At 41.2% G+C, this 13,910-nt stretch overlaps 1 protein-coding gene across 1 annotated transcript in view; it reads left to right on the plus strand.

The window, feature by feature from the left end:
- The window catches only part of MSN (moesin), a 43,004-nt gene that overhangs the window by 13,216 nt on the left and 15,878 nt on the right, over nt 1–13,910 (plus strand). The window contains exon 2 of the mRNA XM_021405923.1: nt 6,841–6,924. Coding sequence (XP_021261598.1) covers nt 6,841–6,924 — 84 coding nt within the window. The remainder of the gene's footprint in view (nt 1–6,840; nt 6,925–13,910) is intronic.

Here is a 13,910-nt window from a genome sequence, read left to right on the forward strand (position 1 = left end):
ATCAATTCCACAAAGTTGCATTTTGCAGGAAGTTAAAGGCAGAGTGTTTTCTGCACTGGCATCCCTCTCTTGGTGTCTCTGCAGAAGAGAGGTAAAATGTCAGATGCATACTTGTGTCAGGGCATGTCTGGTTTCCTCCAGCTCAGGCTCTGCCTCCCCACCCTTTCTCAGTTCAGTTTCTGCAAGTATACTCTTGAAAGCCGTGAACTTTCTCAATCTTGACTGCTGTCACTGCAGCTCACTTCCTGTGGCAGCTTTTTAGTCTTACTGTTCTCAATAACTTGGTTCAGAACCTGTGTGAAAGCTGCAGCTTGCTGCCTGCAGAGTCCATCCTGCCTCACTGGAGACTGAGAGGAACTCCAGAGGGGGCTGCAGCTGTAACGTGGCTGCACTGAGATGTGGCTCCATAGGGTCCTCTGGATCTGAGCTGGCTTGTTGCTGTGCTTCTTCACAGGGAGGGGTGGAACAGGACTGCTTGAGCCCAAATCTCATTAGATTTAACTGTATAATTTCCCTGGTCTGGCTTGCCAGCGCCTGCACTTGTGGGAGAACAGGGCTACATAGTGAAGTGGAGCTGCAGCAGCCACAATCCCTGCCTCACTACTGGCTATTTTTATTATGGGTCAGCTCCTCTCGCCTTGTTAGACTCCCCGTGGCTTCGGCAAATGAGTAGCACCATTCCCCAGTTGAACAGAGAGGAGCGTTGGAGAGCAGCAAAGCTGTGGGAGCCATCTGTGGGATTAATTCTCTCTAGGGGCTGCAGCCTGGCAGGGACAGAGCTGGTGGCTGGGGTGTGCCTGCTCTCTGCTGGAGTTCTGCTCCTGATGAGCTTAGGGTTATGAAAAGGCCCTTTAAGACAGCTGGAAGGGGGCTGGTTTAATTAAATGTAATCCCTTTAGAAATTGCAAGCACTTTCATATGACCTGAGTCCAGCTTCACCCTAACACAAAGGACCCAGGTCTGCCTTCAGAAGCGTGCTGGTACTCGGAAAGGAGCCAGATGTCTGTGAGTATTGCTGGTGCTTCAGGTGGGGGGCATTACCTCTAATGCTCTTTCAAGGCAAAGCAAGTTGCTTCAGTGTGCTCTGTGGATTGCTGTATGACTCCTGTCCTTCCAGCAGGGCACTGGGCCAGTAAGCACATAAGGTGGCAGGGCCCATATTAGCTAATCTGCGTAGCTGGGAGTGGAGTATGTAAGCCCTGAGAAGCATCTGTTGTCTCAAAAACACATATTTTATGGAAGAGCGGCACAATTCTAATTATACTTACTTATTATACAGTTGTTTTCCAGTCACAGCTGGTGCCACCAGTGCATGGTGCTAATTGAGTATCTTTACCTGCAGTAACTGCTGGGTGAAGAGATGCTCTGTAATACAGAAAGCCTACAAAGGTTAAGGATTGGCCTGGGGTTTCCTTTCTAAAATAAACTTGCATCTTTTCCATAACAGTCAAATAATAAAGTATGACTTTTCCCTAACTGTAGTTTCGCCATTTTGCCCAGAAATGATCCACTTGGTGTCTTAAACCTGGAAGACATTAAAATGTGAAGATTGAGGCCTCCAGATCAGCAGTGTGTAACAAACTTGCATTCAGGAAATCCCAGGGAGAAAAGAAGCTTTAACTCAGGATCAGGGCTTTGTAGAAGCTGATACTGTGTTGTGCTGTCTCTACCTATTATTCTGTCATGAATTTCCTAGTGCTCTGTTCCTATCTCAGTTTATGACAAACAGAATTATCTGTTCTACCTGTTATGCTGCTTAATACGTTGTGATATTAATGCAGGTACTGTATCTGTTATTTAGCATGATGGTCAGTATTTCCTTTTTATCATAGAATGGTTTGGGTTGGAAGGGACCTTTAAGATCATCTAGTTCCAACACCCCTGCTATAGGCAGGGACACCTCCTGCTAGACCAGGTTGCTCAAAGCCCCATCCAGCCTGGCCTTGAATGCTTCCAGGGAGGGGGCATCCACCACCTCACTGGGCAACCTGTTCCAGTGTCTCACCACCCTCACAGGGAAGAATTTCTTCCCAATATCTAGTCTAAATCTACCCTCTTCTGGTTTAAAACCATTTCCCTTTGTCCTGTTGCTACATGCCCTTATAAAAAGTCCCTCCCCAGCTTTCCCATAGGCCCCCTTCAGGTACTGGAAGGCCACTATAGGGTCCTTGGCTGCAGGAAGTGTTTTATTGTGCTTTGGCAGTGGCAATCTTTAGTTATGCTTTGACTAGTAAAACAATGCAAGTCCTCAAATAGAGAAGAGGAAGAGTTGCTTGGTTTCTAGCTCTTTCCTGTAGCCATTATGAAATGAATCGGAAATGAAACTTTGGCTTTTATTCTTGAGTATTTTTTAGGTTAGAGTAATTAAAGTTGTCTTCTGAAATGTGATGAATTTTCTTGTAATGTGCAAGATGGCCTTTTCTAGAAGCTTTTAATACCATATTGTTAACTGTTAGTATGCAAAATACTCTATGAAATGATAATGGAAAGACATAAGAAGCCTACTTAGAGGCCATCTACCTGGGTAAAAATTCTACTAGTTCAAGATCGAAGCAGAATTTTGAGTGTTGTAGACACTTGCATGCAGCAGTGAGTGCATTATAAATGTATTATAAATGATGAAAATTCAATTAGTTGCTTTAAATAGAATTTCAGTATAGCTTACTGCATTAGGATAGCATTTTTGGTAAATCTGCTGCTAATGAAAACAAGTAAACCTTCTAAAAGTGCATACAGAGCATTGAAAATTTGAGTTTACTAACAATTATTTTTGGAAAAAAGAATGTGGATAAATGCTGTCACTGTAACTTATAATAAATAAACTTATAATAAATGCTAATACTGTAACTACTTTGTAATCAGTAGCAGATAATGTCTTTTTCTCACTGTGTTTTCTACTGTTGCTAGTGTTGGAGAAGGATGTGTCTTGCCTGCCTGGTATGACAGAGCTAGAACTGTGTATGCTCAGCAGTCCAAGTCAGTTATCTAATGGAGGGGCATTTTATTAAGTTTGCAGACTGCCCTCAAATGAAGATGTTGATGAGGAATTGGGCACTTATTACAGTCTTGTCCAGTCTCCGTGTCTGACTGGCTGTTTTCTAGAGTGTTCTAGTTTATTAGTTTTGTTATATACTGCCCGGGAAAAGCAACCAAGTTTTTTCAGGCAGAACTTGTCTTGTTATGGGGCAAAGATTGAGTGCCTGTAGAGAAAAAGGACGGTATTGTGTCTTAATTCAGGTATAACACATTACCATTCCAGCATACCATTACCATTACATTGGAGGACAGGCTTTTCTTCTGATTTGGGAACAAATCTGTTGTATATACGCTATAATTATTTCTCGACAGGGAGACAAACCAATGTCTACTGTTTTGTAGGTGCTAGGATATTTAATCTAGGAAAACCTCATTAGATGGTTTAGAAATACAAATCTTAATGCTAATGAATCTTGAGGCTTTTCTTGCTTAGAATAAGCATTGATGCTAAATTACATTAATAGTTTGAAAGTACTTTGGCAGGATAACTCAAGGGACAAAGCAAGCTGAAGAGCCTGAATTATGCTGGGACTAGATTATTCTTTCCTCTGATAAAGTACTTTGTTGTGTACCTCTTGTGTTACTTCTGTGTTAGACAGTACTCAGCTGTGCATGCCTTAGCAGAGTGGTTTAACTAAAAATAATATTTTGAATGAATGAGGAGAATGAAGGTGATCGTGCAGTGCCTGGCATTTACTTGCCAGGTAGATAGTCTGTAGTAGATAGGTAGGCAGTTCTGGTGGCTTCTGTCTGAGCTGCAGTCAGAACCCATTAGGGTAATAGTGAACTGACCAACAGTTGGATTATCCTCGGGCATCTTTTAGAACAAAGCTCCCGCCTTGGTGCTGCTTTTTTTCTTTCTTTTTTTTTTTTTTTTTTCCTCCCCCATGCTTTAAGAACTGATTTGTGTTTCTATAGCAGTACTGAACAGAAGCAAAACACCGAGGTAAAGCTGCATCTGCTCTGAAGTACTGTCAGGCTTCTTATCTGCTAACTGGGAATGGAGAATATGACCTCCCATTGCCTGTAATGGTGGAAACTTCACTTTGTTTTTCCAGTTCTCAGCAGCTGCCTTAAAAATGTAGCTTGGGAGCATGTGGGGGGAAAAAGAAACAACAAACAGAACTTCGTGGTGTGTGTGTTTTTTTTGTTGTTTTGGGTTTGTTTTTTTTTTTTTTTTTGAGGCAGTGGTACATCCCAGGACATGCTTTCCCCCATTCAGTCTGTAAGAGCAGTATGCTATTTGTTAAAACTTTTTTCAGATCAGGGAAGCTAGCATTACCGGGGTGTGGTTCTGTAAAACACATGCCTGTTTCCTGTGGTATCTTAGCTCATGCTGTATTCTAAAACACCATAGACTGAAATTGCAAATGCATACCCTATTCAAGACTTTCCTGCTCCTAAACCTTAGATTGCTACTCATCTTGAGCACAGGGGGCTACTACTAGGAAAAAAGTCTCTCTCTTTTAATTTAACATACTAATTGAAAGATGATAACTCATCAGAGAGCTCAAGTATGTTTAAGTGAATGACAGTGAAGGAATTTCACTGATTGTAGCATGGGACCTTACTTTACTGTGCTAACAAAGGCATGAGTATTACAAATAATAAGGAATTATGAAATTCACAGAATCATAGAATGATGTAGGTTGGAAGGGACCTTTAAGATCATCTAGTTGCAACCCCCTAGCTGTAGGCAGGGATGCCTCCCTCTGGACAAGGTTGCTCAAAGTCCCATCCAGCCTGACCTTGAATGCTTCCACGGAGGGGGCATTTACAAGCCCACTTTGCAATTCTGTGAGGAGAATACTTATTGAAGAAGCTTTGTTTTAAAACTTTCAGTGAAGTGCTTAAAAGTTATTCAGGCATAGGTTGCAAAGAGCTACCACAAATGTTTCTGGTTTCTGGTGCTTCCACTGTGCTCAGATACTTCTGCATTCAATCACTTATGGAGGTGTTATCAGCCAAGAGTAGCTACTGCATTTTATCCATTAGCAGTGGAGCAGAAAGTCTATATATTGTTTCCACGATAGCTGATATATAAGTGGATTAGGTGAACAGGAGGGGCTTTAAAGCAAACAAACAACAACCTGTTGCTTAATGACTTGTTTAACCCAATGCCTCTTAGACATAGTTTATGGATATCTTTGCTCTTGCTGGTACATGTCCTAGGCAAGACAGATATAGAAGCTGACACCCCTTCTGGTACAAGAAACTGCCTCTAAGTACAAGTAGAAAAGCTGGTTTTGGGCTCTCAGTCCTTCTAGCAAGCATATCGAACATTTCTGTGCTTACTCTATCTTTTTAGTCTCTAATGTCACATTGTTAACTTACAGTATAAATTGCAGTTTGAGCTGCTCTTGCTAAAACTGTTCACAGCATACCTTTCCAACCCCTGAAAAGTGGGTAGAGTAGACTAAAAGTTGATTACGACAAAGAGCAAATAAATGAGGATTTAGTGATGTACAGTAAATGGCTGTTGGCAGGGATGAGAACTACAAGCGTAATGCCTGTACCCTGGGGTTTCATGCACTGGAAATCATGTCTATGTACCTTCACATTTTCAACTTTTGCTGTGATGGAGAAGCGTTAAAACAGTGTTCTAAAATGTTTGCATCTTCTCTATGTATTCCTTTTTCAGAGTATAAATATGCAAATAGAAATGAATTCTCAGAAATCTTGGTGTACTTGAAGGCTTTACTTGGCCTGGTTAGAAGTGAAGTCATCTGTGTGTCCAGGAAGGAGTATTCCTGTATCTAAGAATCAACAAGAAAATTCTGATAATGAAGAGTTGTAAATGGAATCAGCTATGTTTTACACAAACATTTGAGATACGAAGCTTCTGCTATTTAACTTGTTCCCTGAGAACTGTTGGTGAAAGATACACAGGTGTATTCTTGCTTCTGTGAAATGAAACTATAATCTTGCTTGCTGCAGTTTCCTTGCCAGTTTCATTTCACATGAAAACATGATGGTGAGACACTCCTGTCATCAGAGTGCATCATATAATATTTCTTCTGGAAGACAATTCATTATCTCACTTCTTACTTTTTTTTTTGTCTAAGGTGTCTACTCTTAGGAAATTTGACTGCCTAGTAAGATGCACCTAAACTGTTTATTCATTGTTTCTAGATCTTTCACCTCCCCAAAAGAACCAGATGTTAGTATGCATCTACAAAGGCATCATTCTACTGGTTTGTAAAGTGCCTGCTGATATTAGTGTCTTAGTTCAGTGTGCATTCTTTTTGCCTTAGCACGTGAGGTTATCCTTGTTTGTTTGTTTGCTTTGTACTCATAGCCCTTAAAGAATACCAGGGATTGTGCCTTATAATCTCCCCAAATATCCATGGTGACTGGAACAATATTGCTGTATACCTTCTGCTCTTCTACAGCAGGTTGAGGTTGTTAATGCTTCCAGAGACTTTCTTGATATTCATCCTTCATATGTTCCAAGGTTTGGAACATCTTTGCTTTGTTGAATGATTCCGGGGTGTTCTTCACTGAGAAATACAACCTCATAAGCTGTAAATGGCTCTCTCATATGTATCAGTATGTAGATCTGAATGCAAGCTGGGTCAGGCAGGATGGACTCTTATATGAGGACGCTGGAGAACTTTGTTCTGCGAGCAAGCTGAAGTGGTGGGTGCTGGGAACACTATGCTCTCTGGGCAGATGACTTTATAACTGTTGGCAGTGGAGCTCTTGGAAGCTTGGGAATGGGTCCCTGGATGGAGGCAGATGATGTTTTTTATTATTGTGTGGTGTTAGAGCACGTATTGTTATGATGTCTCTTCTGTTTTCCAGATCAGTGTGCGTGTTACCACCATGGATGCTGAGCTGGAATTTGCCATCCAGCCCAACACTACAGGGAAACAACTCTTTGATCAGGTAAGCAATGGAGCTGCAGAAGATCTAAAGTTGATACTGGTGTTGTGATTCTGGTAACAGCTTCTAAAGGGCTTCAAATACTAAATGACAGTGTGTATAGTAACTTTAAGAGAACTCAGAAAAATATGAAATTACATGCTTTTTTAAAAACTACTGTATTTTTTTTTTTTTTTTAGCTCCAGGAGTATGTTAGGAACTATTCTTACCTTCGCCAAACTGTATTGGTACTGTAGTTCATAATTTGCGTTGGATAGCAGTAGGTATCTGCAGTCACAACTCATAAGATCAGTGTTACAGGGCAACTGGTAAGCTACTGTTGCCTGGCTTAGTTGCAAACGTTGTGTAATTGATTTCAAAGAGTAACTGATCTAGAACAGAAGGGTCTTAGCTGGGATTTCAAACATTGTTGCAACATTGTGCAAGTGCAGTGATACTCTAAGCTCTCAACACCTCCTGTGTTGGTGAGGGTGTTACTGAGAAGTTATGTACTGTACTATATTGAGCCTTCATCTAGGTGCTTTAGGCTTCCCCTGCATTCTCTGGCTATGCAAATTTCTTTCCACTTTGGTCCATACAGAAGGAGGGAGACATGTGCATCCTGAATTTGGAGTGGCTGAACAAAGACAGTTAATTGCAGCTGCTGAAACTTTGACAGGCCCACTGTGTGTTTCTGCTGTAATCCTGAAGGGCATATCTAGGCAACTGTCTAGCCACTCAAAGCATCTGTGCTGCTAGCAAGTGATGTCATCACTTCTTCTAGACAGTCAAGGCTTTGTGAGGACACTGAGGAAGAAATCAAGGGTTTCCTAATTGGAGAAGAATCTGAGCAATATGTTCATGGCTTAAAGGAAAGTGAAATGGATTTTAGATTCATGATCAGATGAAGGAACTGCCAGACCAGATATGTGAGGTATGGCCGTGGCTCAGTAGTACTATGCATTCTGGGGCCAGCTCTACACTGAGCCTGTCTTAATAAGCAGAGAAACTTAAGAGCAGCCCCACCCATAGAGGTAAGCTATTTCATTTGGGGCCAGAGAGCCTGATTTATTTTTTTTTAGATGTTTAACCACAAACTGCTACTTTCCCTCATACTCACCTGAATGATTCAAAACTAGATATTATATTGTTCTCCATAGCCCAGCCCCAGAATGGAGAGAGTAGAGTGAGATTCTAGAGTTTAGCAAAGGGCACCCTTTTATGATGGTATAGGCAAAAAACCCTTTCAAAAAAAGTTCTGTGCTGCAGTGTAGTTTCTCAGCTGTTTGCATGTTACTACATAGTAGCTCCAGTATATTGAACCCCATGTGATCTCAAGCCTCTTGCAGTTCTTTTGACAGATGGAATTGAGTTCTGGATTCCATCCAGAATGCATGTGTGCAATGTGGAACTCCACCAGTTAGTTTATGAAACCTTATTCCATTAAAGCTGACATGATATGCTCCTAAATTAATCAAAAGGTGAACTGATTTCTTTTGGAGAGGTGCTTCCTCAGTTGGATGGTTCCTGTAATTATTTTTCAATATGTAATTTTTGACATTTTTTATATAATAATAAAATAATAATAAAATAAAATAATAATATAATAATAATTTTTTATAATATGTAATTTTTGACATTTTTTACTGTGTCCAGTTTTGGGCCCCTCACTGTAAAAAAGACATTGAGGCCCTGGAGCGTGTTCAGAGGAGGGCGACGAAGCTGGTGAGGGGTCTGGAGCACAGGCCTTATGAGGAGCGGCTGAGGGAGCTGGGATTGTTCAGTCTGGAGAAGAGGAGGCTCAGGGGAGACCTCATCGCTCTCTATAACTACCTGAAGGGAAGTTGTAGTGAGCTGGGGGTCAGCCTCTTCTCTCTTATAACTCTTCTCTCTTATAACTATACTAACTAACTAACTAACTTATAACTCTTCTCTCTTATAACTAGTGACAGGACGAGGGGGAATGGCTTCAAGTTGCACCAGGGGAAATTTAGGCTGGACATTAGGAAATACTACTTTTCTGAAAGAGTGGTCAGACGCTGGAACAGGCTGCCCAGGGAAGTGGTTGAGTCACCGTCCCTGGAGATGTTCAAGAAACGTTTAGATATAGCATTGAGAGACCTGGTTTAGTGTGGTTATGTTGGTGGTAGGTGGATGGTTGGACTAGGTGATCTTGTAGGTCTTTTCCAACCTAGCTAATTCTATGATTCTATGACATTGTCTGAATAAAGCACCAGGTGCTAAGAGGTGTTGCTACTGAAGTTAGCAGTGCTTTAAATCTGTGCATAAATTTTTCAGTCTGCACTAGACCATCTGTAGCTTTTGCCTCACTTGACATATAGTACAAGATGAAATTGTGGTGTCAAACTTGGACTTCAGCAGCTTGTCTGTGTTTGTGAAGCTTGTGATCATTTTTTCCTGCATGGGAACTTTTCATCTCCTAGTAATTGATTTCACTCCTTTGTGAACAGCTGCAAGTGCAGAAGAGAGAATTTGTCCACTGTCAGACTTGTGCATAAAGGAGGCTGAAAGTCCTGGGGATAAGGGAGCAAGTACTTGCATACTGACATGCTCAAACGGATTCTTGATCTCTGCAAAAGGAGCTAACTATATACCAAAACAAGAGAGTCAATAGCAAGCTGATAGTGTGTAACTAAACTTACTCCCTTTAGCATCGGAAGAGGGTACCTGAACATATTAGACTATTACACTATGGGACTTGCTGATCAATATGTAGGGGATATCTTGCTGCATGTAAAGTAATGAAAGGATTATCAGTCACAAGGAGCCTCTAGTATTCACTTATCTGGCAAAGACTATCTGGAGGCACAAACGTGAGTTGAGAGTGCTCTTCTGTGATGATCTTTTTACTGCAAATACACAGTACTAGACCAGTTGAGATGTTGCAGCCAAACTGTCTAATCTTATGTCTGATTCTCAGCAGGTATCTGTAGGCTTCTTACTGTTGCATAAACCTTTCTTTCCTTTGTTACATATTGTGTTCTTGTCTTTACTTATTTCACTTTTAATCCCATGCTCTGCTTTGTCCCCATTGTCTCTGTTCATTGTTCTCTAAAACCAATACCCCTTCACTCTTAAGAGAATTTAGGCAAAGTGCAATCTTGTAGCTTATCCAGTTCTGGCTTGTCCTCTTCATAACTTTTTTTATACTGTCAGCTGGCATGTATCCAATATATTTATAATGGCTGAGCTGTTTGTGTAGATTAGTTCCTGTAAAGGGCTAGTCCAGAACTATTTTCCTTGCTGACACTACTAATGGGATCTAAGCAATGATTGCTGTCTGACTAATATCTCTTCTCTCTATCTCAGTTTCTATCCTGAGGTGGTCTTTGGTCTCATGCTGGGATCTGTAAATACAAAGTGACTGTTAATTTTCTAGTTCCCTTAGGCTATGACGTGCTCCTGAAATTGCTAATCTAGGTTTTGTGCATGATGCTGAATCTGAAAAAGTGTCTGCCATCATCAGGGTTTTTTTGAGGGTGGAGAGAGTTTCTCTATAAAGCAAGCTTATGTTTTTGCTGTTGCAGCACATTGACCTCCTGGTGTGAAACCCAACTTTGACTCTTTCACAGAAAAATTTTTAGATATCCTGAATGTTTTTGCCCCAGAGTGCCCTTTCATTTTGAGTAAGTTGTCAGTTCTGATTTAGACAAAAAGCAGCTAAGTTTTACCAAGGCTTCTAGCTGCACAGCTATCTCAGTGCACGCTGCTGGCTTTGTTCAGCAGTGTTTAGGTAGCATTTGATTCCACCTGCCGTGTCTAAAGGTAGAATAAATATATCTCTTATCCCAATGTAGTTATGACCTACTCTGAATAGAATTAAAAGGACTTTTGGAAAGCTAATACCTAGGTGACAGCTTCATGAGGAAGAACAGTTTGAATCTAGAGAGAAAGTTCCACACTAGTAATAGGTGAATGGGCTTGAAGTAGGGATGCTTCTATCTCCCTCCACATATTAACACTTGGTTAAATTCCAAAGTAAACTTTTGTGCTGTTATCTTCTATAGTTGGATACCTTGGAGCAGAAATATCCTTATGAATTGATATACAGGGTAGTAACATCATGATTTGTACTAGAGGTCTACCTATGCCACCCTGTTCCCGATGCTTGTAATTGTACAGTTTTAGCATTAAATAGCTTAAATGGACAAAACCTGTGTTGGTTGAGACAGGAGGACTATACAAGCTTGTCTTCAGCAGCTCTGCTTATGTGCCTCTTAGTAACATTGCTGAACTGCAGTGCTTACCAACTCACCAGGAAAAACAGTAGCTCTGCTAAGGATGAATATGGACTCTGGCTGTAGTCATGAAATCTTCAGCTATTTTGAGCACATCTGTAGTATGAAAGCATACTCCTTTCTTCCACATACCCAGTCAGCTGTACATGGCAGCTTCTCCAATGCTTTTTTTTTTTTTCCTGATACTTTTGACCTTGGATCCTTTTGGTTTCTTGTTCTTTCTCCCTTGAAAGCCTCTTATTTCTTCTAGCTTCTTGTAGAGGCATCTTAGCTGTCTGCAATGCTAGATCTATTCAGTGATGAGTACAATAGATGGGTGGGATCTCTACCCATTTGATAGACCTTACATCAGGTTTTTTTTAAACAACTGAGTAGTGGCTTCTAAACTGTTTAGTCAGTACTTCTTTCTCCATCCTACAATGAACTCTACTTCCCTGACCTCAGATTTGCTTCTCAGTGACTTGCTTTGTGCTCTCTGAGCCTGTAGTTGACCACATAAACTTCAGACTTTCCAATACTAGCTTTTGGACATCACAGAATCCAAGAGATAGTGACTTCAGCATGTTACACCACAATAAGCCTTTAGTGTAAGCAAAAACACCTCATCGCTTTAAGGGCAACAGCTGTCCAGTTAAGAGCTGTGAAGTCAAGTCACAGGTTAAGGAGAAATGTGACACTAGAAAATGTTTCTGTTACTTCAGATTTTGAAAGCAAGCGGTTAGCCTTCCTGAGATACTTTCCTGGGTAAGAGGTCAGCACCTGAAGCAAACAGTGTTACTGACTCCACTCACTTCTTTAGAGGATAAGTGTCTGGAAGCTTTGTAGCTAATCTTGGTCAAAGTGCAAATGAGATTGCTCTCCTCCCCTCTCACATTTGCTATTTTTTGCATGTTCTTAAGAGAAAGTGTCAGCTAGAGCACAGCATCATTCTCTTGGCCTAGTCTAGATTTCAGTGAGTTGCTTGGATTGCATTATCTTAAGTTCTGATAAGGCCAGCTGATACTTTAGAAATACTGTCTCACTTTAAGAGGTGGAGGGAGTGCTTCTGAGATGAATATGTAATAATGCTGGGCTCTCTGAGAAACCAGGCTCTACCCATGGATCGTATCGTATATTGTCAGGTTTTCTTCTGCTTTCTGTACAACCATGATATTTTTTATTTCTAAAGAAAAAAAAGCTTCAAAAAGAGATCCTCAATACACAGTGTGGTGCTCTGTTAAAGGAATCGCTTCCCTCTCCAGCAATGGTGTTTTGAGGCCTTTGGTTAAACAAGTGGCCTTGCAGTTGAGCACCACCAGTAACAAAGTGGATTTGTCTCAAACTGAACAAACCTCACAGAAATAAAATCAGTGTTATATTCTTGTTACCAGTCCCTTTGCCAAGGCAAAAATTCTAGAAACTTTTCCTGAGAAGTCCTTTCAGGTGCCGTTCTGCTCATGAAGAAGTGAAATTGCTTCTAACAGGTTCTCAGTGATACCAGGCAAAGTATTCACATAAAGAAGAATTGAGCTCACGCAACTGGTGAAGGGGATCTCTGGCTATGCACCACTCCTCAGGAAGCAGCCTAGGTCCAGGAGATGCTCTCCCTTTAGTGAATGGCCCTTGTATGAGCCCAGGGTGACTCCTCCCTGGGTCCACCCCTTCTGGTCACTTGAGGAGCGTAGATGCAAACAATTGGCCTGTGTTCCCTGGGCCAGGCACGCCATCAGGTGCTCAATCACCAGTTCAAGCCGTGACCTAACAGTTCTCCTACAGGTGTTCTCTGTGCTTTCAACCTAAATGAGTCTCTTAAAAGCATCCCTGTTTTTCCATTACTCAAGGTCATGAGATGTACTTCCCGTCCAGTGTCTAGGGAGAAAGGTACTGGATATCTAAAATCTGTTCCTCATCTATGCAGAGTGTAACTGCTGTTGTTCAAAAGGATAAGCCCGTAAAGCGAAACAAAATTGCCAAGGATGTATCCAGCTGCCTGACTTGGAAGTATCAGTGTCTAATATCTGAGTTCTGTGTTACCGAATGCCAGTGGTGTCTGTGTGGCAGTGCAAGTTTTCTCACTGTCTTTGCTGCGTAAGATGGTGGAGTACACCAAAATGGTACCACAGGCTGCCTAAAACATCCTGTAACCTGTGGAAGAAGAATGAAATGATACTGTAAACAAGACTTTCATATTTGGAGTTAAACTGTGGCATTTATGGTCAGAAAGAAGTTTTTTCTTTCCCTGAACGTACAGGTTCCAGAATTTTCTGTAGACTGCAGTAGACTTAGACTTTAGTTAAAATTGTGTTATGAACTAGAAAGAATAAAGCATAAACAAGAGCAGATGGTTACAACATCTAAATGCTTGCAGCATGCTGGTCTGGTGTGGACAGTTTGAACATAGGAAGGCTAGAAAAAAGAACCAGCAAGGTGGTGGTAGTATGTCCTGAGGTATTTTATTGTTGAGCTTAGTCTCTGCAGACTTCTTCCGTGCCCAGAGCCAGACTGAAGATAAGTGAATCTACTTGAAAGACGTGACCTGTATCTCAGTGTGATCTAGCTGTGGCCTAAGTATATAGTCAATTTCCTAAGTTATTCCTAGTTTGCAACTGAAAAAGAGGTGTTTTTTTGTTGTTTTCTTTCTTTCTCCTTCTGTGAATTCCTTTCTTATCTCCACTTTTCTGCACTCATGCTTCATTTTGTACATAACGTGCCTGAATACTAGCTGAGCCAATGCTGTATTCAGTTTTGAAAAGTAACGGGGAGAAGGCCTCC

Source organism: Numida meleagris, chromosome 8 (genome assembly GCF_002078875.1).
Source record: "Numida meleagris isolate 19003 breed g44 Domestic line chromosome 8, NumMel1.0, whole genome shotgun sequence".
In the NCBI taxonomy this organism is placed as follows: domain Eukaryota; kingdom Metazoa; phylum Chordata; class Aves; order Galliformes; family Numididae; genus Numida; species Numida meleagris.